This window comes from Ruditapes philippinarum, unplaced genomic scaffold (genome assembly GCF_026571515.1).
Source record: "Ruditapes philippinarum isolate M1 unplaced genomic scaffold, ASM2657151v2 ctg11596_1_1_1_1, whole genome shotgun sequence".
Taxonomy (NCBI): domain Eukaryota; kingdom Metazoa; phylum Mollusca; class Bivalvia; order Venerida; family Veneridae; genus Ruditapes; species Ruditapes philippinarum.
This window is the reverse complement of record NW_026863878.1, coordinates 1-26,048: the sequence shown is the minus strand read 5'-3', so window position 1 is coordinate 26,048 and position 26,048 is coordinate 1. Positions and strand designations below refer to the sequence as shown.

Here is a 26,048-nt window from a genome sequence, read left to right as displayed (position 1 = left end):
TTTTTTTAAATATTGCTACTGACAAGAATCGGAGCCGGGGGCATTTGTGTTTAACAAACATGTTCTTGTGTTTTAATTTAATATCTGGCTCCTCTGTCATGGACAGTGCATACGATAAGTATAATTATACAAAATATTTACTAATGACTAGTCCTTAATCTAAATAGAAAATGACTTGTGCGCAGAAATGATTTCATAAGGTATCTGTAATGAGCACATTTTTTGCGCGGTGCTTCTCAATTGCTGCATTGCAGCAACATTTGTACTTGTTAACACTTGAGTCTCTAGTGGCTACTGTTTTGCTGATTTCTAAGTTTGTGTTTGGGTCACCTGGGATCAAAAACTTGGTCACACTGCCCAAATATGGAAAAACCTTGTTAACACTCTATTGGTCACATTTTTGACTCAGGGTGATTTAAGGCCATCTTGGCCCTCTTGTTTTCTTGTTTTTACAATGGTAAAAACATATGCGATTGATCACTTACAAGCACACTATCTAATCGAATCACTATAAACATTACAGGGTTCAAACCTAAATAAGAGATTCCTCAGATCAAAATAGTAAAATGAAAGTAAAGATTAACAAGGGAGTGCAACACTCTGATTTCATATTCTTTTTTTATTAAGATCACATATTAGGACATTGTTTTTCAGATACAGCTAATACAGTTTTTGATGCCTTTTGAAAAATTGCTGTGATGCTACAAAGTGTTTATTACTATGAACATAATGTATTTTACACGGGACAGAAATGGAATAAGATAAAGCTCACTGAATATATGTTGAATTTTAAACAATTTTGCCTTAACCTGTTCCAGGGACTTAAGGTTAGAAATTAAGTAGGTTCCAAGTAAGCCCAGGGTTCACTGAAATAGAGCCCACTCATCATCTGTTTACAGATAATGATTATACTCTATTATTTCATGCTTTCCAGTGTTTTATTGTAATATATCAGATGATTATATTCTGATAAACCACTATTGAAATTTATAAAATATAATTTTCACTGTAGCCGGACTATATCTGAATGCGAATTAAAAGAATATCATGACTAAATGGAATAACAGGCAGAAAAAAATGCCGTCATACGTAAATTTTGCTTCTTTGGGAAAAGAAAGTCGATGTCACTATAAATCATGTTAAAAATGTAACAAAGTTAGAGAACTTTAACAGAACTATCTTTCAAAATCGATCATGTGACGTCATAATGTGATGACGTCACAAAGGAGAATGCGCGACGTTACGCGGCAAAATCAATAAAAAATACTTCAAATCACTTAAAAAGCATGAAATAAAAAGAAAATTTATTTGTTTTACATATAAGATTGAAATATATTTCATTCGTTAACACCAGCTATTATATTTTCACTCGTGGCTACGCCACTCGTGAAAATATTTCATCTGGTGTTCACTCAGTGAAATTATATTTCAATCTTACATGCAAAACAAACAAATATCCTCTATTTCCAGTAACATCTAGTTTTGATGGCTTTTGAAAAAAAATTTACTTTCATGCCATCAGTTTTTAGCTCAGGGTGAGCTTTTAGGATAGTTGAATATTTGTCATCCGTCCACATTTGTTTGTTAACACTCTATCGGTCACATTTTTGCCTCAATCATCATCAAACTTTGTCAGGATGTTTATCTAGGTAATTGCTTGAATGAGTTCAAACATGGGTCATCTCAAATAAAAAGATAGGTCGAAGGAGCTTAAAATTAAAAATCTTGTTAACACTCTAGTGGCTACTGTTTTGATTCAAATGTCCTGGAAATTGGTCTGAAAGTTTGTTTTGATGAATTTTAGGTCAAGTTCGAATATGGGTCACCTGGTGTCAAAAACTAGGTTACAACGCAAAAATTTAGAAAAAAACTTGATAACACTCTCTCTGGTGGTCACATTTTTGACTCAATTGTCATCAAACTTGGTCAGAATGCTTGTCTAGGTAATTGCTTGGATGACTTCTAGCATGGGTCATCTTGGATGAAAAACTAGGTCACAGGAGGAAAAAATAGAAAAATCTTGTTAAAACTCTAGTGGCTAGTGTCATTTATTCTGCATTTATTGTACATATTCTCATGGGTACACACTTTTAAAGTAGATATTTTCAATAAAGCCTTTCCAAAATATGAGGGCAAAATATTTTAATTTATATAGCGGATAATGAAGTGATGGGTTAAATGAGTGAACTTGGGCCATCTTAGTGGCAAAAAATGGCCATATTGTTTATTTTGAAGAGAAAAAAAAAACAAACAATCAGTATTGTAAAAGTTTTTACAAAAAGGGCAAGTTAAAGTAGATATTTTTAACAAAGCCTTTCCAAAATATGAGGGCAAAATATTTTAATTTATATAGCGAATAATGAAGTGATGGGTTAGATGAGTGAACTTGGGCCATCTTAGTGACAAAAGATGGCCCTATTGTTTATTTTGAAGAGAAAAAACCAAACAATCAGTATTGTGAATGTTTTTACAAAAGGGGCAAGTTAAAGTTGAGCTGAACTTGACTTGCCTTTCAGCAAGGTCATTGGAAAAAAAATTTCCAACACTGAAAAGCAGTTGTTTCTGGTGAGCAACTTAGGGCCCTTATCAAGTTATGGCCTTCTTGTATAGTGCATTTTTACTATTTGTAGGTGTGATTTACAATATGACAGTGGCAATGTGGATATCATTCTTAGTACTAAGTGAGTATAATTCTAATTTTTTGCTTGACTATACTGTTCTAACATTGGCATCCAGATTTCAGCTCAAAGTTTTTGTGCAGTAAATTTTTTTTTCTATAACTTTTTAATTTCTTCAGGTATTGACCTTTGTTCATTTTTACACTGAACTTTGTCCGGCTCCGGTACATAACTCAGAAACTATAAGACATATCAACATGAATCTTTATAAGTAGACAGATCTCATTGGTTACAGGTGCCGTACAAAAGAACCATAATTCTGTCTTGCCTAATTTTGGAGTTATTGCCCTTTGTTCAGTTTTTCACTTTTAACTTTGTATGGAACATGACTCTGAAACCATAAGAAATGTCATCAAGTAAATAGACAATCATTGATGTGTTATTTTTTCCTTAATTAGAACAACATTATCTTAACAAATCTAAGCATTTGAATTAAATAATGGTTATCAATAAAAGTGCAATCAGATGGAGCTACTTTATACTACCGAAATGTATGATTTGTATTAGAAATAAGAATAGTGCACTGTTGGATTATAATGCGCCGAAGTAACAACGGTCATGCGTACGAAATAATATTTAATTTAATCAAACATATTTGAATTATGTATAGTATACTATAATACTATTTTCTCCGAAATCAATTTTGTGTCTACATGTGTCTTCAGCTGAAGGTTTATGCAAACTTTTAAAATGTTTTGATGTTAAACAAACTTGATCTCTGGAAAAATGTATGAACCGCCTGTGAAAGTTAAGCCATGATAATCGCAGCATGTTTTATATTTAACCAAACATACTAAAATTAATAATATGGTTTTCCAAAGTGAATTGTGTTTAATAATTGTCCTTCTTTTTATGCCCCCGGGCATATATGAATTGAACCGTCCGTCATCTGTCCGTACGAGGTTAACCTAGAACGGCAAGTTGGATTTTTCTTAAGTTCTACCTGTACCAATGGCTTCTTAGTTTACACACTTACTAATCAATACAAAGTACATGATCTGGTCAAGTAACATAACTATGGCTTCCATATTTACCAAGTTATTGCCCTTTTCAGCACTTAGAAAATGAATAATGGTTAACCTAAAACGGCAAGTTGGAAATATCTTAAGTTCTATCTATACTAATGGCTTCATAACTTCCACACTTACTTAAAAAAGTACATGATATTGCCAAGTTATATAACTGTGTCATCCATATTTCCCAGATATTTCCCTTTTTTCACTTTGAAAATAGTGCCATGTCTGGTTAACCTTTTCCGGCAAGTTGGATTTATCGTAAATTTCTCTTAATTGCTTAATTTATTTAATGATATCTTGCATATTTGGTAGGTTGATACCTTTAATGGTCCTCTTATTTTTTGTGGAGAAAGTGGTCTCTAGGGTCAAGGTCACTGGTTTTGAAAATAAATTTAAACATTTTTGCTCATACAGCCTTTATTTTTATGCCACCGCAGCATCTGCGATGCGGTGGCATATAGCGATTCACCTGTGTGTGTGTGTGTGTGTGTGTGTGTGTGTTTGTTTGTGTGTGTGTGTGTTATATAGATTATATAGTGAACTTAAAAAATCTTCTTGAGAAAAACCACTGGTCCAATTTCAACCAAACTTGGCAGGATTGATCCTTTGGTGAAGGGCTTCCAAAGTTGTTCAAAGAATTTCATTCCATGCAGAAATCTGGTTGCCATGGCAACCAAAAGGAATTATAAGAATAAATTTAAAAACTCTTCTTGTAAAGACCCAAAAGGCCTAGAGCTTAGATATTTTGCATAAGGCATTGTCTGGTAGACCTCTACCAAGATTGTTCAAATTATAGCCCTGGGGTCAAAATCGGCTCCGCCCCGGGGGTCATTGATTTTCACTATATGTACATATAGTAAAAACTTAAAATACCTTCTTGTAAGACCCAAAAGGCCTAGAGCTTAGATATTTTGCATAAGGCATTATCTGGTAGACCCTTACCAAGATTGTTCAAATTATAGCCCTAGGGTCAAAATCGGCCCCACCCCGGGGTTATTGATTTTCACTATATGTACATACAGTAAAAACTTAAAATACCTTATTGTAAAGACCCAAAAGACCTAGAGCTTAGATATTTTGCATAAGGCATTGTCTGGTAGACCTCTACCCAGATTGTTCAAATTATAGCCCTGGGGTCAAAATCGGCCCCGCCCCGGGGGTCATTGCTTTTCTTTATATGTATATAGTAAAAATTTAAAGTAAAAACTTGAAAAAAAATTCTGCTAGCAATTGACAAATGCTAGAGGTTAGATATTTTGCATGAAACATTGTGAAGTGAACTTCTAGCAAGACTGTTCAAATTATAGCCCTGGGGTCAAAATTGGCCCCACCCCCAGGGGTCATTGATTTTTACTATGTACATATAGTAAAAAATTTTTAAAAAATCTTTTTGCCTGAAGGTACAAGGCTTAAAGCTTTGATATTTGGTATATAATATCATCTATGGGTCCTCTACTAAAGTTGTTTTAATTATGTCCCTAGTGTTAAAATTGCCCTGCCCCAGAGGCGATAGTTTTCCTTATATGTATAAAGTAAAAACTTGAAAAATCTTCTTCTCTGAATTAAATATATGGCATGAGACTTTGCTAAGTGAAACTTTACCAAGATTGTTCAAATTAAAGCCCTGGGGTCAAAATTGGTTCTGCCCCGGGGGTCATTGATTTTCATTATGTACATATAGTAAAAAATAAAAAATATTTTTATCTGAAGGTACAAGGCATAGAGCTTTGATGTTTGCTATATAATATCATCTATAGGTCCTCTACCAATGTTGTTCAAATTTTTCCACTGGTGTCAAAATTGGCCCTGCCCGAGGTCAGTGATTCTCATTATGTACACATAGTAAAAACAGAAAATAAAACAAATGTTTTCTGAATGGGAGAAAGCTACAGCTTAGATATTTGACTTGAAATGTTGTTTGGTGGACCTGTTTCAAGATTGTTTTAAATTAAACCCTTGGGTCCAAAATTTTGCCTTGCCCAAGGGGACAGTGACCTACTGTCTTGTCCTTTGATGTACAGCAATGAAATTTTGACCATGTGCACAGTTTTAGTTGTAAAATTGAACTTTGATATCAGGTGACCTAGATTTTGATGATGTGACCCACTTTCTTGTCCTTTGATGTACAGCTATGAAATTTGAACCATGTGCACAGATTAAGATGTATTTCAGCTGACCTAGATTTTGACAAAGTGTTTTACTGTGTTGTCCTTTGATGTAGTCATGAAATTAAGGCTGTGTGAAATATGACCTTCACCACCAAATTCGCAAGACTAGAGTGCATTGATATATTCCTACTCTGATCTTTTATTGAGTTAACAACAGATTTAACCGCTAATCTGATAATAAGAATTAGATAGGTCAGGGATCTATGCATTATGTCAATCTTCAAAATTGTATAGAAACAAAAAAATATGTTCCTACACTACCATTTAGTGTTGTATTAATGCGGTGGCATAGCATTTTTCTCAAATGCAATCTTGTTTGGTTGATGTCTTTCATGTTTAATACAAACATGCCAAGGGAGGTCCTCCTTCTTTGGGTATAGTAAGGGGTCATTTGAGTCAAGGTCAATGTCACCAATGTTAAAAATAGATTTTTACATTTTTGTGCCCCCACTTTAGTGGCAGGCATTTAGGTTTACCCTTGTCCGTCCGTCCTTCCGTTTGTCCATCCGTCCATTCTCTTTTGTGTCGCAAGTAACTCAAAAAGTATTTGACCTAGAGTCATGAAACTTTACAGGAATGTTGATCAGCATGTGTAGTTATGCACCTGGGTATTTTCGTCTGGATATTTTTAGTATTTTCAGAGTTATTGCCCTTGACTTAGTAAAATTTTGCAATTTTCAACTTGTGTCACACGTAACCCTAAAAAGTATTTGACCTAAAGTCATGAAACTTTACAGGAATGTTGATCAGCATGTGTAGTTGTGCACCTGGGTATTTTCATCTGGATATTTTTAGTATTTTTAGAGTTATTGCCCTTGACTTAGTAAAATTTTGTAATTTTCAACCTGTGTTGCATGTAACTCAAAAAGGATTTGACCTAGAGTCATAAAACTTTACAGGAATGTTGCTCAGCATGTGTAGTTGTGCACCTGGGTATTTTCGTGTGGATTTATTGAGTATTTTAGAGTTATTGCCCTTGACTTAGTAAAATTTTGCAATTTTCAACTTGTGTCGCATGTAACTGTACAGGAATATTGATCAGCATGTGTAGTTGTGCACCGGGTATTTTCGTCTGGATTTATTTAGTATTTTTAGAGTTATTGCCCTTGACTTATAAAATTTTTGCACTTTTCAACTTGTGTCGCATGTAATTCAAAAAGGATTTGACCTAGAGTCATTAAACCTTACTGGACGGTTGCTCAGCATATTTAGTTTTGCACCTGGGGTTTTGCTTGTGGATTTATCCAGTATTTGTAGAGTTATTTCCCTTGACTTAGTTAAAACCGTTTCATTAAGTTGTTATTTGTTCCTTGAGTGCTTGAGTTAGAATTAATGAACTTTACAGGAATAATGATCAGTATCAGTAAATTACAGGAATAATGATTCACATCACTTGGACTTTGCATGTGGATTTTTTCAGTTTTGTTACAGTTATTGCCCTTGACTTACAGTTACAGTAGTATAAATTTGCAATTTTCATTTTGTTCATGCATAGCTCAAAAAGTATTTCACTGGTAGGCCTGAAACTTTACAAGAAAGTTGGTCAGCATGTGTACTTATGCACCTTGGGGGTTTGCTTGTGGATTTATTCAGTATTTGTAAAGTTCTTGCCCTTTACTTAGTAAAAGATTTTTAGTTTTCAAAAAATATTTGACCTAGAGTCATAAGATTGACAGAACAGTGGCGAGGTGGGGGCACCCGTGTCCTATGGACACATTTCTATTTACAGGTGTATTAACCATATTCTATAGACATATGTCATTTATAATTGTTAGGAACATGAAATTTGATGGCGTTAGTGGTCAGTTGGGTCAAGGTCACCAGTGCTAAAAATAGATTTTTCCACTTTTGCTCATACAGCCTTTATTTATTGACAGATATATTTCATATTTGGTAGGAAGATAACTTGCATGGTATTCATCCTTTTAATTGGGGTAGGGATCAGTGGGTCAAGGTCACTTGTGCTAAAAATAGATTTTTACACTTTTGCCCATACAGCCTTTATTTATTAAAGGTTATGGTTTTTAAAAAAGGGGGGGGAATAAGTATGCATGAAAAGTGTTTTTTTTTATGATAACAGATTAGAAACTGTATCAAAGTTTTCATATGTAGGCAACACTTTCACAAGCAAACTGTCTTTTCCTTATATGGCACAGGACCAAAGTATCACAGCTAAACGAGTTCTTATATCTATTCTAAATAAATTGTATGAGTATGGACAATTTCCACAACATGTATTTTCAGAAATATTTGATACAAAAATCAGTCCAATTTTGTTATATGGGAGCGATATTTGGGGTGCTCTAAGTGAGCAAAAAATCACTGATTCCATTCAAAAGTATGCATGTAAAAGATATATGTGCCTTAGTCAAAAAAACAATTAATATAGCTATTTTGGGGGATTGTGGCAGATATCCAATGTTTATTACAACTGCTAAAAGAGTTATTATTAAATATTGGTGTAGAATCTTGAAAATGGATGAACAAAGATATGTAAAAAAAGCGTACAATATGATGAAATGTTTTGATAACTATGGACAAAAAAACTGGGTTACATATGTTAAAAATTTACTTATGAGAAATGGATTTGGGCAAATTTGGTTTGATCAGAGTGTACCTAATGAAAAGTTATTCCTTCATCAATTTACTCTTAGACTTAAGGATCAGTATCTTCGAACTTGGCATTCTGATGTGGGAAATAGTTCTAAACTGTCATTGTATGCAAATTATAAGTTAACTTTTGAACATGAAATACATTGTATATCTAGATTGTGTAACAATTAAAAAATTTAGAAATGCATTGGGTAAATTAAGGACCTCTTCAAATGACTTAGAAATAGAAAGAGGGAGGTATTCTAACACTGAAAGAAATCAAAGAATATGCAAACTTTGTAATACTGAAATTGAAACTGCATTTCATTTTGTTTTAAAATGTCCCAGATTAACCTCTTTTAGAGAGAAATATATCCCATCTAAATTCTATCTGTCCCCTAATATTAATAAGTTCCATATTTGATGTCATCGAAAAATGTAAATATTATAATGAGATTGGCTGTGTTTGCATATTGTGCTTTTCAAGAATGTAAAATGTTGCTAAATGATATTGTTTAAATATGTAATTATTTATGTATCTACACATTCTGGTGGGTAAATACTATACATATATGTTAAAAAAGTTTATTTCTGTCACTTTATATACATTTATACTAGTAGTTATGAATTGTATTTGATCTATTTATTTAGTACACTGGCACTACACCATGTTATGCTTGTAATGTATATGTTTTGTTGATATGGGCCGGAGGAAAAAAGTAATTGCAGGGAATGGAAAAAAAAAAAAAAAAAAAAATCAAGCGTCTATTTATAATTTTGTTTTATTTTTTTTAAGATGAATTATACTTCTTCATGTCAAAAAAAATTATTTAATGATAAAGAAATGTTTTTTAACTAGATCGAAATTATCAGTGTGATATCCGGTTATTCTTGTCCAGGACATAACTCTGACACAACAAGAGATATCAACATGAAACTTTGTATGTAGATAGATCTCATAGAGTATGTGTGCAGTGCACAAGAACCAAAACTTTACCTTGTCTAATTTTGAATTTATTCCCCTTTGTTCATTTTTATACTTTGAACTTTGTCAGGGACATAACTCTAAAACTATAATAGATATCAACATTAAACTTTGTAGGTAGGTAGATCTCATTGAGTAGGTGTGGGTAGATAGATCTCATCGAGTAGGTGTGCAGTGCACAAGAACCATAACTCTACTTTGCCTAATTTTGATGTTATTCCCCTTTGTTCATTTTTATACTTTGAACTTTCTTCCGGACATAACTCTAAAACTATAAGAGATATCAACATGAGACTTTGTAGGTAGATATATCCCATTGTGTAAATGTGCAGTGCACAAAAACATAACTCTGCCTTGCCTAATTTTGGAGTTACTTCCCTTTGTTCATTTTTATATGCCAGAAAGAATTTTATACCTTATTATGTTATACCCCCTGGTGTCCGTCCATCTGTCTGTCTATCTGTCTGTCCGTATGAACCCAGAGGTACTTGTGTGACTTGGAGAACAATGGGTAAATTCTCTTTGATCCTATTCATTCCGATTTTACTTGTGTGTCTTTTTTTAAGCCTTGTGTGATTAAAAATGGCTAAAAAGAACAAAGGAAAAGTCACATTAGTACCATTTTGTAAGTTAATACATGTCCGTCCGTCCATCCATTAGCAATTTGGTTTTGGAGCATAACTTAAGTTCCATTTGGCCAACAATATTTAAACTTCATAGGATGATTGTCCATACTGTGTAGAAGACCCCTATTGATTTTGGGGTCACAAGTCAAAGGTCAAGGTCACTATTACCTTAAAACTGAAAACAGTTTCCGGAGCTTAACTTTAGTTCCATTTGGCCCACAGTGTTCAAACTTCATAGTATGATTGTCCATATTGGGTAGAAGACCCCTATTGGTTTTGGGGTCACAAGGTCAAAGGTCAAGGTCACATTTAACTTAAAACTGAAAACAGTTTCCAGAGCATAACTTAAGTTCTATTTGGCCCACAGTGTTCAAACTTCATAGGATGATTGTCCATATTTGGTAGAAGACCCCTATTGATTTTTGGGTCACACGGTCAAGGTCACTATTACTTTAAAACTGAAAACAGTTTCCGGAGCATAACTTAAGGTCTATTAGGCCCACAATATGCAAACTACATAGGATGATTGTCCATATTAGGTAGAAGATCCCTATTGTTTTTTGGGTCACAAGGTCAAAGGTCAAGGTCACTATTACTTTAAACTGAAATAAGTTTCTAAACATAACTGAAGTTCCATTTGGCCCACAGTGTTCAAACTTCATAAGATGATTGTCCATATTAGGTAGAACACCCTTATTGTTTTTGGGGTCACAAGGTCAATGTTTAAGGGTGCTATTACATCAAAACTGAAAACAGTTTCCAGAGCATAATTTTAGTTCCATTGTGCCCACAATATTCAAACTTCATAGGAGGATTGCTTTTTGAAGGATGTAATACTTATTTTATTCCCATGTCTTACAAATGCATCATTCAGTTCAATAGGTTCTTGTTTTAAATATTGTTACTGACAAGAATTTGAGCATTTGTGTTTAACAAACATGTTCTTGTTATATTTTGCAGTAAGTGCATGTCAGTTTCAACATTCTGAGGCACAGACAACAGAAAATGTAACAGAAACGGCAGAAAATGATTTAACACTGTCGTGTTCTTTGACTGGAACTTTTTCGTTACCAGAATGGGTAGGACCACCAAACCTGTTAATTTACACAAGTCTAGGTGATGTATCAGAGGCAATAAATCCTGCTGCCCCAGCTGCCAGTAGATTGAAATTTGCCACTAACAAGAGAGATCTGGTTCTATCAAAAGTACAGAAAAGTGATGCTGGTGTATATAAATGTTCATATACAGCATTGGGATATCACACAATTACATTAATTGTTGAGGATGCACGTAAGTAGATTTTTTTAATAATATGAATTTCTTCATATTCTGTATGGTTACGAAAGAATTTATTATACCCCCACAAAGTAGGAGTCAACTTGTCTGTCAGTCAGTCGGTAGGTCTCCTTCATGGTTTCCAGACGATTACTAGATTTTGGAATGAGTTATTGTAATCAAACTTGATATGTGGAAACCCTGCTTGGTATTGCTTTTGGGCCTTCTGGGGTTAAGGTCGAGGTCACTGTTACTAAAGATAAGATAAGATAAGATAAGTAAATTTTATTATAGTGACATTGTGTTATGTACATACATAATAACGATACATTTTTATTTTTACAACACCCGGCCACGTTGGGCCTACAAGTCACTTAATTATTTAATCATTTTCAAAAATATACAATTTATAACATAATTTAGATATTAACTAATTATATACATGCACAAACAAATAGTGATTTAAATGTTCTTGGACATAATAACATCTGCATTATAAGAGAAATAGGAAGTATACAAGTTTACTTTTTTCCAATTACTTTCGGTATCAAATCACATATACGATACATATACAGTTGTCATTCATGTACATATCATTAGAGCAAATACATTTACAACATTTACAACATTTTTTAATTAATTTTTGTACAGAGACATCCTTCTTCTGTTCATAGCTTCAACTATAAATTTAGCCACATGCACATAATAATAATTGACAGCATATACTAACTTATTTACTTCAGACATATGTTTAAAATCAGGATTTCTATCTTTACATTTTGATAAAAGGTTCTCTCGTAAGTCATTATATTTAAGACAGTTTAAAAGAAAATGAGTCTCATCTTCTACAACATTAACTGGACAAAAATGACAAAATCTTTCGTTTACATTTAAACCGACATATCTTCCCGTTTCTATCTTTAATGGAAGTATACCACATCGGAATTGGGATAAATGAGACCGTTCAATCTTAGTTAATGACGAAAGCAAATACTTTTCAGTATTATAATGTTGTTTAAATTCAATATATGTTCTAAGTTTGGCAACATTTCTAACATTATTACACCAATCCGTTTTATATTTAACAAACAATGCATCTTCAACATCTTTTAGATTTACAGGTAACTTGTTTTCATAGTAATGTGACATTTGAATTTGTTGCAATATAGTCTTTACATCATAGCACCATGTTTTTCCGAAACAATTGTAGTCATAGGAGAACATTTTTTTTGGAAGCCTATCGTCCGGCATATTTACAAGTCGATTCCAAAATCGTAAAATGTTAACCCAACGTCTATGTTGAGTGGAAATCCAACCCATATCACCATTTATTGCTAATAATGGTGCAAATTTATGCACACCCATAAAATATCTTATTGCTCTGTTTTGCGTCATATCTATTTTGTTATAATATTTAAAACCCCATATTGAGGAACAGTAATCTGTTACAGGAACAACACATGAATAGTACATTTTAGTAAATGTTTTAAAGCCAACATCTTTATAATTATGTACTTTAGAAATAATTGCACCAAGTGCTCGGCCACCAGATTTAGACAACAATTCGGCAGTTTGAGTAAAATCTAAGTGCTCATGTAAATTAACACCCAAATATTTATACATATCCGTAAACAATACAAAACAATCGCCTATTCTAAATTGAAAATTACTTCTATTTTTACCCTTATTTCTGAAATGCACAACCTTTGACTTTTCATTATTGATAACCAGTATGAACATAATCTAACATGTCTTGCATATCTTGTTCATTCTCAGACAACAATAAAATGTCATCAGCATAAAACAAACAACAAAGTATATCGTTATTAAACTGTACACCCTTGTTAAGAGTCTTTAAACCTTCAGCTAGATCGTTTATGAAGTAAGCAAAGATTGTTGGCGATCCGCTGTCTCCTTGCTTCACGCCAGACAGAGTCGGGAACCAGTCAGTTAACATACCGTTTAACTTAACACAAGACAATGTATCTGTCAAAATGGCCTTAATCGAGTTATAAAATTTTCCATTTATACTATTAGACAAAAGTTTATTCAAAAGAATATCCCTATTGACAAAGTCAAATGCCTTTTTTATATCAATAAAAGTTCCAAATGTATCAAGTTTACTTAAAAGTCTATTTCTAATAATAGTACATGAGGTATAAACATGGTCCTCACACGACCGTTTTGAACGAAATCCGTTCTGCTCATCAACAAGTAACTCTTGATCTTCTAAATGTTTCTTTAGTCTATTATTTAACACAGCTGAATATAATTTGCTAACCACCGAGAGTAAACTTATTCCTCTGTAATTCAAGGGTATACGTTTATCTTTAGTAATATCTTTTGGTATAGGGGCAATCAAATTTGAAGACAAAAAGTCATCTGGAATTCGTTTTAACTTGTATATCCGTGTATTAAATGGTGGTCGTGACTGCTGATTCGCGGGATTGTTAGTCTCGTCTGTTATAGCGGTACTATAATTATATGTAAATCGTAAAATGTAGTGATCCGGTAATTTACTACGCTCTCCGATTAGACTCTTAAGATTATGCTTATCAAGAATCGATGCAGGGGAAATAACTTCAAAATTATCACAAGCATTAAAGCAGTCATGTGGAACACAAACGTAGTCAACAACAGATTTTCCGCGAACTGAACCTGACGTAAAAGTGTTTCTATCTTCATTAAACCGGCCATTTAAAACACACATCTTTGAGTCAATCAGAAAATCTACAAACGTCTGTCCATGCTGATTAACACTCTTGTCAATACACTTTCTCAATGGTATACCGTCAATGTCCGAAATTATGTCCTGAAGTTCGCCGATCCTTGAATTATTATCCCCACAAACGAAAATAGCTTCACAATCAGATAAAAGATAAATTTGTCCGAGCAAATGAGCGTAAAAGTCTGTTGCGTTACGTCCCCATGGTGAGTTTTCCGGTGGTAAGTATACGGAGTAGACGATAATTTTATAATTTGTAGATTTTGCTGTGAACGAGAGTCCCAATATTCCATCATATGATTTGTCAATAACATCAACACGAAAATCATCAAACAAACAGTTTTTCACGAAAATTCCGACACCCCCTGAGCCTTTGGGTGCATTAACATGAGTTAACATTCTGTTATGTGAATAAAATCGGTAGCCTTCAAGAGCAATAGTTTGTGTGGCTTTTAAATGAGTTTCATTTACACAAATTATGTCAGATTTCATATGCAATAAGATTTGTGATCGAAGTTCATGATTTGATTCAGTCCAACCAGCAACATTTAAATGGGATACAGATATGGAATGTTCGATAAGCCGGGCGTTGGCTTATACCGGTGTAGCGGGTCCTCTTGATATGGGAACGCCATCGGCAGAAGCAGGCGTTTTCTTAACGATGCGTCCATTTCCAGTTACTCGGAATTGATTACCATTTGGTAATTCCGACAGTAAAGTTTTTGCATTCAGCTCAAGTATACGTTCGGTGTGAGTTTTACTTCCGTATACATACACACGCTTATATTCCGGCTTCGACATTAATCTCTTCTTTGAACGGAGTACCTCGATCTTTTGCTCGAGATTGTCAAAAGCAATTTTCAATAACGGGGGTTTACCGGTATTCCTGTCTGAGCATCGACTCGCATCGGTAATTTTCACTTTGCTTGATATATCACTACCGAGAGCAGAGATCAAATCTTTCGCGTCGTCTAACGGTTGTTTTCCTGGGCGCAACGATAAATTAGTAGCAATTACCGTGAGCTCACAGTTATTGACCGTTTTATCTTGCTTCAAGCCAGAAATAGATTTCAGTGAATTCAGCTCAGCTTCTAAGTCAGCAAATCTTTTGTCCCAACAGGCAAATTGTAGGTCAAAATCAACTTTCACTGCTTTTATTTTATCATCAATTGTTGCTAATACGTCCTTCCTCAATTTATCAATTTTGCTATCAAATGTCTTCTGGAGACTCTCTTGCCCCTTTTTTAAAACAGCAAGTACTTCCATGATTTTATCAAAACGTTCATTTACACTGCAATCTTCACTATCAACCATTTTTGATTGTTTGTATAGGGGACTTACCCCACCCGGAGATTCTCTTGCTCTTTTTTTCTCTAAATTTGAACGAGTTTCACTCATTATATTTCATAGTAATTTGAAACAACTTACAGTCAACAAAAATAGTATCCAATAATAATTCAACAATTTATAATCACTTCTATTTCTCAATTTTATTCCATTTTTTACAATTGAAAATTTTTAACCACCATTTACTTCGAGCATGCGCACTAATATAGTAGAAAAATGGTTTCAGGATGATAATTCCAGCTAGGAATGAAATATTGTAATCAAACTTGGTGTATAGCATACTTATATGAAGACCCCAGATGGGTTTGCATTTGGACCCTCTGGGGTCAAGGTCATCATAACTACAAATTGAAAAATGATTTGGAGACAATGACTAGCAAGAATTGTATTCAATCTTCATTTATAGCAAGCTTATTTGAAGACCTGGGGTCAGTATCTTGAAGCTATCTTTAGCATAACGACTGTCGTAGGCCTATCATTAAGGTTTTCACTGCTATCTCGAAGCTCTCGTAATTAACAAATAACCGTTAAAATGCCCAATTATTAACGGATGCGCAGAGGGTGTCGTAAAGTTCTCGTTACTATCAGTTTGGCACAAAAGTAAGCATACTGCATATTTAAAATACACAGAAAATAAGAATTATATCCACTTATTGATAAAAAATGATGAACATACATAAATATGATATTTCTTTTTCTCACATATCAAACATATGTAAGAGCTCTTTAAGTTTACATAAAGAACTATATTTGAATGAATCATATCATACAGGGCTGCCGATTTTCCGCGGAAATACGCGGATTTCGTGAGCTCCTGGGTCATTTTTGAGATCGATGTAAATTCGACAAAGACAATAAATTCATTCGTCATATTTTATACAGTACCCAAAAACCGGCACGCTTCGGCTTTTATCGTTACGCTAGCCGCCTATGGTACGTCTGTAAGCGCTTTTCTCAATGGTCATATCGAGTCTTTTCTGGTATTCTATTTTAGAATAACCAATCAAATTACAGTTTACATTGTCGCTCTAAAATGTTGTCAAAATGCGTCAAAATTGAAATGTATTTCTCTTGCCAAAACCTTCTGTTATGATTTAATTTATAATACATATTCCTTTGTTAATCCATTGTTTAAGTCAAAATGAAAATTAATCCATAAATTAACAGCAGCCGTGAATATAAGATTATATAAACATAGTGATTATCAAATGAAAATCGACGTGACAAATGTGAGGATATTTTAATATAAGTTATAAAGATTTTTGACAGATTGCATCACAGGTACTTGACATTCTATCAATTTTAACGATAATATCCAAAATATACCCCTTTATAGTTTATTTATACTATATATTTTGGATATTATCGTTAAAATTGATAGAATGTCAAGTTCCTGTGGTTGCATGGTTCAAGTGCAACAATTAGCGACGATGTGACATATAACGGCGCCACACATGTCCTCATATAAACGGTTATATTACACACAACCGTTTATAGACAGCCATATAGCATGTCAGGAATGTTTATAACGAATTTTTAGCTCGACTATACGAAGTATATGGAGAGCTGTCCTACTCGCCCCGGCGTCCGCGTCCAGATTTCAGATTAAAGTTTTGGTGCAGTAAAATATTTTTCACTATAACTTTGTCATTATGTCTCCCCCACCTCGGGGGGAGACATATTGTTTTTGCCCTGTCCGTCCGTCAGTCCGTCAGTCCGTCCGTCCGTCCGTCAGTCCGTCCATTCTTCGTTTCCGGACGATAACTAGAGTTCCTTTTGACCTACAGCCCTCAAACTTCATAGGATGATTGGTCTTATAGAGCTGATGATCCCTATTGTTTTTGGGGTCAGTAGGTCAAAGGTCAAGGTCACACTGACCGTTGGTCAATTTTTCGTTTCCGGATGATAACTAGAGTTCCTTTAGACCTACAGACCTCAAACTTCATAGGATGATTGGTCTTATTGAGCAGATGATCCCTATTGTTTTTGGGGTCAGTAGTTCAAAGGTCAAGGTCACAGTGACCGTTGGTCAATTTCTCGTTTCCGGATGATAACTAGAGTTCCTTTTGACCTACAGCCCTCAAACTTCATAGGATGATTGGTCTTATAGAGCAGATGATCCCTATTGTTTTTGGGGTCAGTAGGTCAAAGGTCAAGGTCACACTGACCGTTGGTCAATTTCTCGTTTCCGGATGATAACTAGAGTTCCTTTTGACCTACAGCCCTCAAACTTCATAGGATGATTGGTCTTATAGAGCTGATGATCCCTATTGTTTTTGGGGTCAGTAGGTCAAAGGTCAAGGTCACACTGACCGTTGGTCAATTTTTCGTTTCCGGATGATAACTAGAGTTCCTTTAGACCTACAGCCCTCAAACTTCATAGGATGATTGGTCTTATTGAGCAGATGATCCCTATTGTTTTTGGGGTCAGTAGTTCAAAGGTCAAGGTCACAGTGACCGTTGGTCAATTTCTCGTTTCCGGATGATAACTAGAGTTCCTTTTGACCTACAGCCCTCAAACTTCATAGGATGATTGGTCTTATAGAGCAGATGATCCCTATTGTTTTTGGGGTCAGTAGGTCAAAGGTCAAGGTCACAGTGACCGTTGGTCAATTTCTCGTTTCCGGATGATAACTAGAGTTCCTTTTGACCTACAGCCCTCAAACTTCATAGGATGATTGGTCTTATAGAGCAGATGATCCTTATTGTTTTTGGGGTCAGTAGGTCAAAGGTCAAGGTCACAGTGCAGTGGGGGAGACATGCGCTTTTTTACAAAAGCATCCTCTAGTTTCTTAAGGTATCAATTTCAAACTTCAAATGTATGTTCCTTATCATCAACCACATCTTATGTGACAAGGTTCATAACTCTAGCACCAATATTTTCAGATTTATCTCCCCTTGAACTTAGAATTTTCCTTAAAAAATACTATTTTTACTGTTACTTCTTTATTTCTTAAGGGATCAACCTCATACTTGAAATATATGTACCTTATCATCATCCCCATCTTAAGTGACAAGGTTCATAACTCTAGCACCAATATTTTTAGATTTATCTCCCCTTGAACTTAGAATTTTCCTTAAAAAATACTATTTTTTACTGTTACTTCTTTATTTCATAAGGGATCAACCTCATACTTCAAATATATGTACCTTATCATCATCCCCATCTTATGTGACAAGGTTCATAACTTTAGCACCAATATTTTCAGATTTTTCTCCCCTTGAACTTAGAACTTTCTTTAAAAAATATTATTTTTTACTGTAACTTATTTATTTCTAAAGGGATCAACTTCATACTTCAAATAAATGTACCTTATCACCATCCACATCTTATGTGACAAGGTTCATAACTCTAGCACCAATATTGCAAGAATTATCTCCCCATCAACTTAGATTTTTTTAGACCCCCTGATTTAAGGTGACAACGGAGTCAATTATCACTGAAAATACCTAAAATGAGATTTTTTGCTTAGTAGATTTATCAACCTTTTCTGAACACATTCGTGATTTAATTTTGGAAGCAGTTAGTCCAAAAAATGTGTTTTTAAACGTTTTAAAACGGTACCTGTACCATTTTTATCTGCTATTCGCGTAACAAGTGTCAATTATCGATAACGCTCCGCCCCCTGTTGAGGCATCAATGAGGGAAATCGGTAGTTCCATATATGCGTGAATTACCGATCCATACTGGTCCATACCACTCGTAATTCATGTATCGTACAAATACCGTACATCTTTTATGAATATCGTCTACCTTTTATTTAGCCTTTTTTATAAAATAAGAAAATATCGGCCAGTGTATGTAACATAATGTATGAAACATAAATAATTAAGCATAGCGGCAAATTGCACGACCACGGGGTTGATTAAAAATATAGTTGCTAAAATATCCATAATGTGTGGAAATAATTTGTCTGTCCCGTTAATCTGATAGATATTACATTGAGTTTATGGACTTTTTTACGGATTCAACCTCGTTTTCTAACAATGTCAAGTAAAACAACAACAAAAACAGACAACATTTTTTATGTGAACGCCTATATATATGACTTGTGGTACTTAAGGTGTCCCTGACAAATTTCTAAACCATTCTATAGGTTGTCTAAGGATGATTATTTCTCTATGAATCAATAAAAAAAAATATAATAAAATATATTATCAGTGAATGCTTTGAATAAATTGTTCGCCAGTAAATCGAACACAGTACTAATAAACCTGGGACAAAGTATGGAATTTATTGTATATCCCAGTAGAAACTAGATCTCTATGTTGTGCATAGATGATACGTGTATTGATAATGCAGGCATTAACATACATGTGACAAATGAAATGGGCCAAATCTGGATTTTCAGCTGGATTTTGAGGCTCAAAACTGGATTTTTTATCGACTTGAATTTCAAAGCGTGTTTGGCACATTTGGTTCAAAGAATCTATATTACCCTCAAAATCATTAAATGGTTATACTTTTTATGATTTTTTTGTGGATCAATATTAATTTATTTCACCAAAAAATAAATGAATAGATAAATAAATAAGTGTAGTCATACAGGCTATTTCAAAACAGAATAGATAGATAAATAAGTGTAGTCATACAGGCTATTTCAAAACAGTCACATTTTCACATTTCATTATTTTCAGTTTGAAGAATTATATCTGTCTTTTCAGTCATTCAATAATTGTCTACAAGCTATTTGAAAACGTACAACAACTATTCATGAACACATGAACATAAGACTCTGACAGTTAAATAACGTAACATAAGTAAGAAGACTCAAAATAAATACAAGAATCGTTCCTTAATTAAATCCACATTTTTGCCTGGATGATTGTGTAATTCCTAAACAAAACAAAAAAAATTACCCACTCACTAAAATAGGTTAATTAGACATCTCGAACAGGTTTTTGAATGATCCACTTTAAATGATTCTGCTCACCTTTTATCTTTATCAGTGCGGCACTAATCAAAGAAAATCAAAGGTTCAGCCGATTTCATACATGTAAATTTACAGGGTAGTTTTGATGACGTAGCGTGTAATACCTACTGCCAAATTACAAAAGAGGTCAATTGATTGACACACGACACGTGATAAGTTAAACATGTGAGAATAACTTTGGGTATAGGATTGTTTATTACGTCACATTGCTGTCAATTAGTGACTCAACATTTAATCCGATATGGACAGATAACAATCAATGCCCGGAGGCACGGTTTACATTTTAGATACAGGTGCTGTGTTTGATTTTTTTTTGTTGATTTTTTTTTTAAATATCAGGAATTCAAGCTGTAATATCGGGAATCGGGATCAGTGTTGAAATATCGGGATTTTTTTAAATCCCGCCGGGATGTCACATGTATGCATTAAGTGACGTAGTGTCTGTTCATGGGAAGCATGATGCAATCGATGTGTGTGTAATGTACATAATGGCCTGAGTAAACTGGTTAAGACTTGTGTTAGCTTTTTTTTTTTAATTATAGAGTGCCCACGGAAGATTTCTTAGACAGCATTTTTTAGCTCGACTATTCGATAAGAATAAGTAGAGCTATTGCAGTCACCCGAGCGTCGGCGTCGGCGTCGGCGTAACCACTTATGTTAAAGTTTTTGTAATAGTTCAAATATTTTCAAAGTCCATAGACATATGGCTTTGAAACTTTGCACACTTGTTCACCATCATGACCCCAACCTGTAGACAGGATGAGGTAACTCTATCAAGCATTTTGACAGAATTATGCCCCTTTTTCGACTTAGAATTTACGTTAAAGTTTTTGTAATAGTTCAAATATTTTCAAAGTCCATTGACATATGGCTTTGAAACTTACACACTTGTTCACGCATCATGACCCCAACCTGGAAACAGGAGGAGGTAACTCTATCAAGCATTTTGACAGAATTATGCCCTTTTTCGAAATTAGAATTTACGTTAAAGTTTTTGTAATAGTTTCAAATATTTTCAAAGTCCATTGACATATGGCTTTGAAACTTTACACACTTGTTCACCATCATGACCCCAACCTGGAAACAGGAGGAGGTAACTCTATCAAGCATTTTGACAGAATTATGCCCCTTTTTCGAATTAGAATTTACGTTAAAGTTTTTGTAATAGTTCAAATATTTTCAAAGTCCATTGACATATGGCTTTGAAACTTTGCACACTTGTTCACCATCATGACCCCAACCTGTAAACAGGAGGAGGTAACTCTATCAAGCATTTTGACAGAATTATGCCCCTTTTTCGACTTACAATTTACGTTAAAGTTTTTGTAATAGTTCAAATATTTTCAAAGTCCATTGACATATGGCTTTGAAACTTTGCACACTTGTTCACCATCATGACCCCAACCTGTAAACAGGAGGAGGTAACTCTATCAAGCATTTTTTTTACTATCAAGCACTAAGAATAGTCGAGCGTTGCTGTCCTACCGACAGCTCTTGTTTAATTTACCTTTCTACGTCAGCATTTTTATGCCCCCGCCATGTAATGGCCGGGGCATATAGTGTTACCCTGTTCCGTCATTCCGTCCTTCCGTCCTTCCATCCTTCCGTCATTCTGTCATTCCGTCATCATCAGTTTCCGTTCATTATCTTAAGAACGGTTAGACACATTCAACTCAAATTTGACATATGGATATGTCATGAGAAAATACAGGTCAAGTTTGAATTTGGTCATGGTTTGATGATTTTTGGCAGAGTTATGCCCCTTTTACTTTGAAAATAATATGAACTTTTCAGTTTCCGTTCATTATCTCCCTCAAGGTACAACACATTTAACTCAAACGTGACATATGGATGTGTCAAAGGAATGCGCAGGTCAAGTTCAAATTTGGTCATGGTTCCATGATTTTTGGCAGAGTTATGCCCCTTTTACTTTGAAAATAATATGAAATTTTCAGTTTCTGTTCATTATCTCCCTCAAGGTACAACACATTCAACTCAAACGTGACATATGGATGCGTCAAAGGAATGCGCAGGTCAAGTTCAAATTTGGTCATGGTTCAATGATTTTTGGCAGAGTATAATGCCCCTTTCACTTTGAAAATAATATGAAATTTACAGTTTCTGTTCATTATCTACCCAACAGTGTTACATATTCAACTTTAATTTGACATATGGATATGTCAAAGGAATGGGCAGGTCAAGTTGGAATTTGGTCATGGTTTGATGATTTTTTGGCAGAGTTATGTCCCTTTCACTTTGAAAATAATATAGATACATCTTAGGAATAAGCAGTTTAAGTTTGAATTTGGTCATGGTTCAATAATTTAAGACAAACTTATCTTTCCTGAATGTTGGAGAAAATTTTGAACTTTCAGTTTCAGCACTCATTCTTTTAGCCATTATTTGGCTACAAATATGCAATATGCTATTTCTAAAAGGTTACGAGACTGAATAATTTCAGTGCCTTGAACATTGTATGGAAATGGTTTGTGTTAACATTGAAAAGTTTTAAGGGCTTTGAACTTAAAATGAAAAAAATAATTAATGCACCATCTGAAATTTTGGCTGCATGCGGGGGCATCCGTGGTATGATGACACATTTCTAGTTTTAATTTACCTTTCTATGGCTGCATAATTAATACGGAAAAAAAATTGATACCAAACCAGAAAAAGCTTTGGATATGGATATGTTTAAAGATCCTGTAACACAATTTTTCATGGTTTTATTTCATAAATATGATGCTCAAATTAAGATTTGTCAATATTGTAAGTTCAAATAAGCATTATTATACCCCCACAAACGAAGTTTAGGGGGGGTATATAGGAGTCAGCTTGTCGGTCGGTCGGTCGGTCCGTCGGTCGGTCGGTCGGTCCGTCGGTCGGTCCACATCATGGTTTCCAGACGATAACTAGAGTTTGGAAGTGAGGTATTGTAATCAAACTTGGTATATAGCAACCTTATGTGGAAAACCCGGTTGGTATTGCATTTGGACCCCCTGGGTCAAGGTCACCGTTACTAAAAATAGAAAAATGGTTTCCGGACAATAACTAAAGTTAGGAATGAGATATTGTAATCAGACTTGGTATATAGCAAGCTTATATGAAAACCCCGGTTGGTATTGCATCTGGACCCCCTGGGGCAAGGTCAAGGTCACCGTTACTAAAATAGAAAAATGGTTTTCCGGACAATAACTAAAGTTAGGAATGAGATATTGTAATCAAACTTGATGTACAGCAAGCTTATATGAAGACCCTGGTGTTGGTATTGCATCTGGACCCCCTGGGCCAAGGTCAAGGTCACCGTTACTAAAATAAAAAAAAATGGTTTCCGGACAATAACTAAAGTTAGGAATGAGATATTGTAATCAAACTTGGTATATAGCAAGCTTATATGAAAGACCCCTGTTGGTATTGCATCTGGACCCTGGGGTCAAGGTCACGTTACTAAAAATAGAAAAATGGTTTCCGGACAATAACTAAAGTTAGGAATAAGATATTGTAATCAAATTTGGTATATAACAAGCTTATATTAAGACCCCTGTTGGTATTGCATCTGGACCCCCTTGGGCCAAGGTCAAGGTCACCGTTACTAAAAATAGAAAAATGGTTTCCGGACAATAACTAAAGTTAGGAATGAGATATTGTAATCAACTTGGTATATAGCAAGCTTATATGGAGACCCGGTTGGTATTGCATCTGGACCCCCTGGGCCAAGGTCAAGGTCACCGTAACTAAAAATAGAAAAATGGTTTCCGGACTATAACTAAAGTTTGGAATGAGATATTGTAATCAACTTCGTATATAGCAAGCTTATATGAAGACCCGGGTTGGTATTGCATCTCTGGACCCACTGGGGCCAAGGTCAAGGTCACCGTTACTAAAAATAGAAAAATGGTTTCCGGACAATAACTAAAGTTAGGAATGAGATGTTGTAATCAAACTTGGTATATAGCAAGCTTATATGAAGACATAGGTTGGTATTGCATCTGGACCCCCCTTGGGCCAAGGTCAAGGTCACCATTACAAAAAATAGAAAAATGGTTTCCGGACAATAACTAAAGTTAGGAATCATATATTGTAATCAAACTTGGTGTTTAGCAAGCTTATATCAAGATCAAGATAGTTGGGATTGCAATAAATTGAAATAATTCTTTGTACACAGTGCTGATGGTACTTTATTTACTGTAGGTTTATTTCAAATTTTTCTTCAGACAACTTATTGTTCAAGAGTCAAAGTTGCTGGTGGGGGTATTAATCACCTTCAGTGATAGGTCTAGTTTTATAAAGATATCACCCAATTTAACATTTCATGTAAATAGAGGCCATTAAAGGGAGGTAATTAGAACTTTATTTTCTATAAATTCTAAGTCAAATTTTCCAATAAGAAATCAATGCATGTAATTTATTGATTAAATATAATGTGCACAAATATTTGCTGTACACATTTTACATATTCTTTGATGTTTGAAAATTGTTTTATTTGCATAATTATATTCATTTAGAAAAAGCTTGTTAACACTCTAGTGGCTGCAGTTCTCATCCAAATATTCTGGAAATTTGTCAGGAAGGTTGTTTTGATGATATCTAGGTCAAGTTGGAAGATGGGTCATGTCCGGTCAAAAACTAGGTCACAGGTGCTAAAAATAGAAAAAGCTTGTTAACACTCTAGTGGTCTGCAGTTTTCATCCAATATTTTGGAAATTTGTCAGGAAAGGTTGTTTTGATGATTTTCAGGTCAAGTTCGAAGATGGGTTATCACGGTCAAAAACTAGGTCACAGGAGCTAAAAATAGAAAAAGCTTGTTAACACTCTAGTGGCTGCAGTTTTGATTAAAATATTCTGGAAATTTGTCAGGAAGGTTGTTTTAAATGATTTCTAGGTCAAGTTCGAAGATGGGTCATGTCTGGTCAAAAACTAGGTCACAGGAGCTAAAAATAGAAAAAGCTTGTTAACACTCTAATGGTTGCAGTTTTTCATCCAAAACATTCTGGAAATTTGTCAGAAAAGGTTGTTTTGATGATTTCTAGGTCAAGTTCGAAGATGGGTCATCTCAGGTCAAAAACTAGGTCACAGGAGCTAAAAATAGAAAAAGCTTGTTAACACTCTAATGCTCTGCAGTTTTCATCTAAATGTTCTGGAAATTTGTCAAAGAAGGTTGTTTTGATGATATCTAAGTCAAGTTCGAAGATGGGGTCATCTCCGGTCAAAGTAAAACTAGGTCACAGGAGCTAAAAATAGAAAACAGCTTGTTAACACACATTATGGCTGCAGTTTTCATCCAAATATTCTTGAAAGTTTGTCAGAAGGTTGTTTTGATGATGTCTATGGTCAAGTTTCGAAAGATGGGTTATCTCCGGTCAAAAACTAGGTCACAGGAGCTAAACCATAGAAAAAGCTTGTTAACACTCTAGTGGCTGCAGTATTGATTCAAATATTTCTGGAAATTTTGTCAGGCGAAGGTTGTTTTGAATGTATTTCTAGGTCAAGTTCGAAGATGGGCCATCTCAGGTCAAAAACTAGGTCACAGGAGATTTAAAAATAGAGAAAAAGCTTGTTTACACTCTAGTGGCTGCAGTTTTTATTCAAATATTCAGGAAATTTGTCAAGAATGTTGTTTTGATGTTTTCTGGGTCAAGTGCTAAGATTGGTCATGTCTGGTCCAAACTAGGTCACAGGAGCTAAAAATAGAAAAATCTTTTTAC

At 34.5% G+C, this 26,048-nt stretch overlaps 1 protein-coding gene across 1 annotated transcript; it reads left to right on the top strand.

Annotated features, from left to right (window-relative positions):
- The first annotated feature begins 2,632 nt into the window (after positions 1-2,632).
- Positions 2,633-11,363, top strand: LOC132723633 (uncharacterized). The gene is made up of 2 exons (XM_060708397.1): positions 2,633-2,681; positions 11,026-11,363. The coding sequence occupies exons 1-2, from the start codon at positions 2,645-2,647 to the stop codon at positions 11,361-11,363; spliced, it is 375 nt and encodes a 124-aa protein (XP_060564380.1). The 5' UTR covers positions 2,633-2,644.
- Positions 11,364-26,048: the final 14,685 nt, after the last annotated feature.

Coding starts and splice junctions, on each gene's coding strand:
- LOC132723633 (XM_060708397.1), top strand. CDS start 2,645: ATGACAGTGGCAATGTGGATATCATTCTTAGTACTAA. Junction 2,682..11,025: donor GATATCATTCTTAGTACTAA/GTGAGTATAATT, acceptor TATATTTTGCAG/TAAGTGCATGTCAGTTTCAA.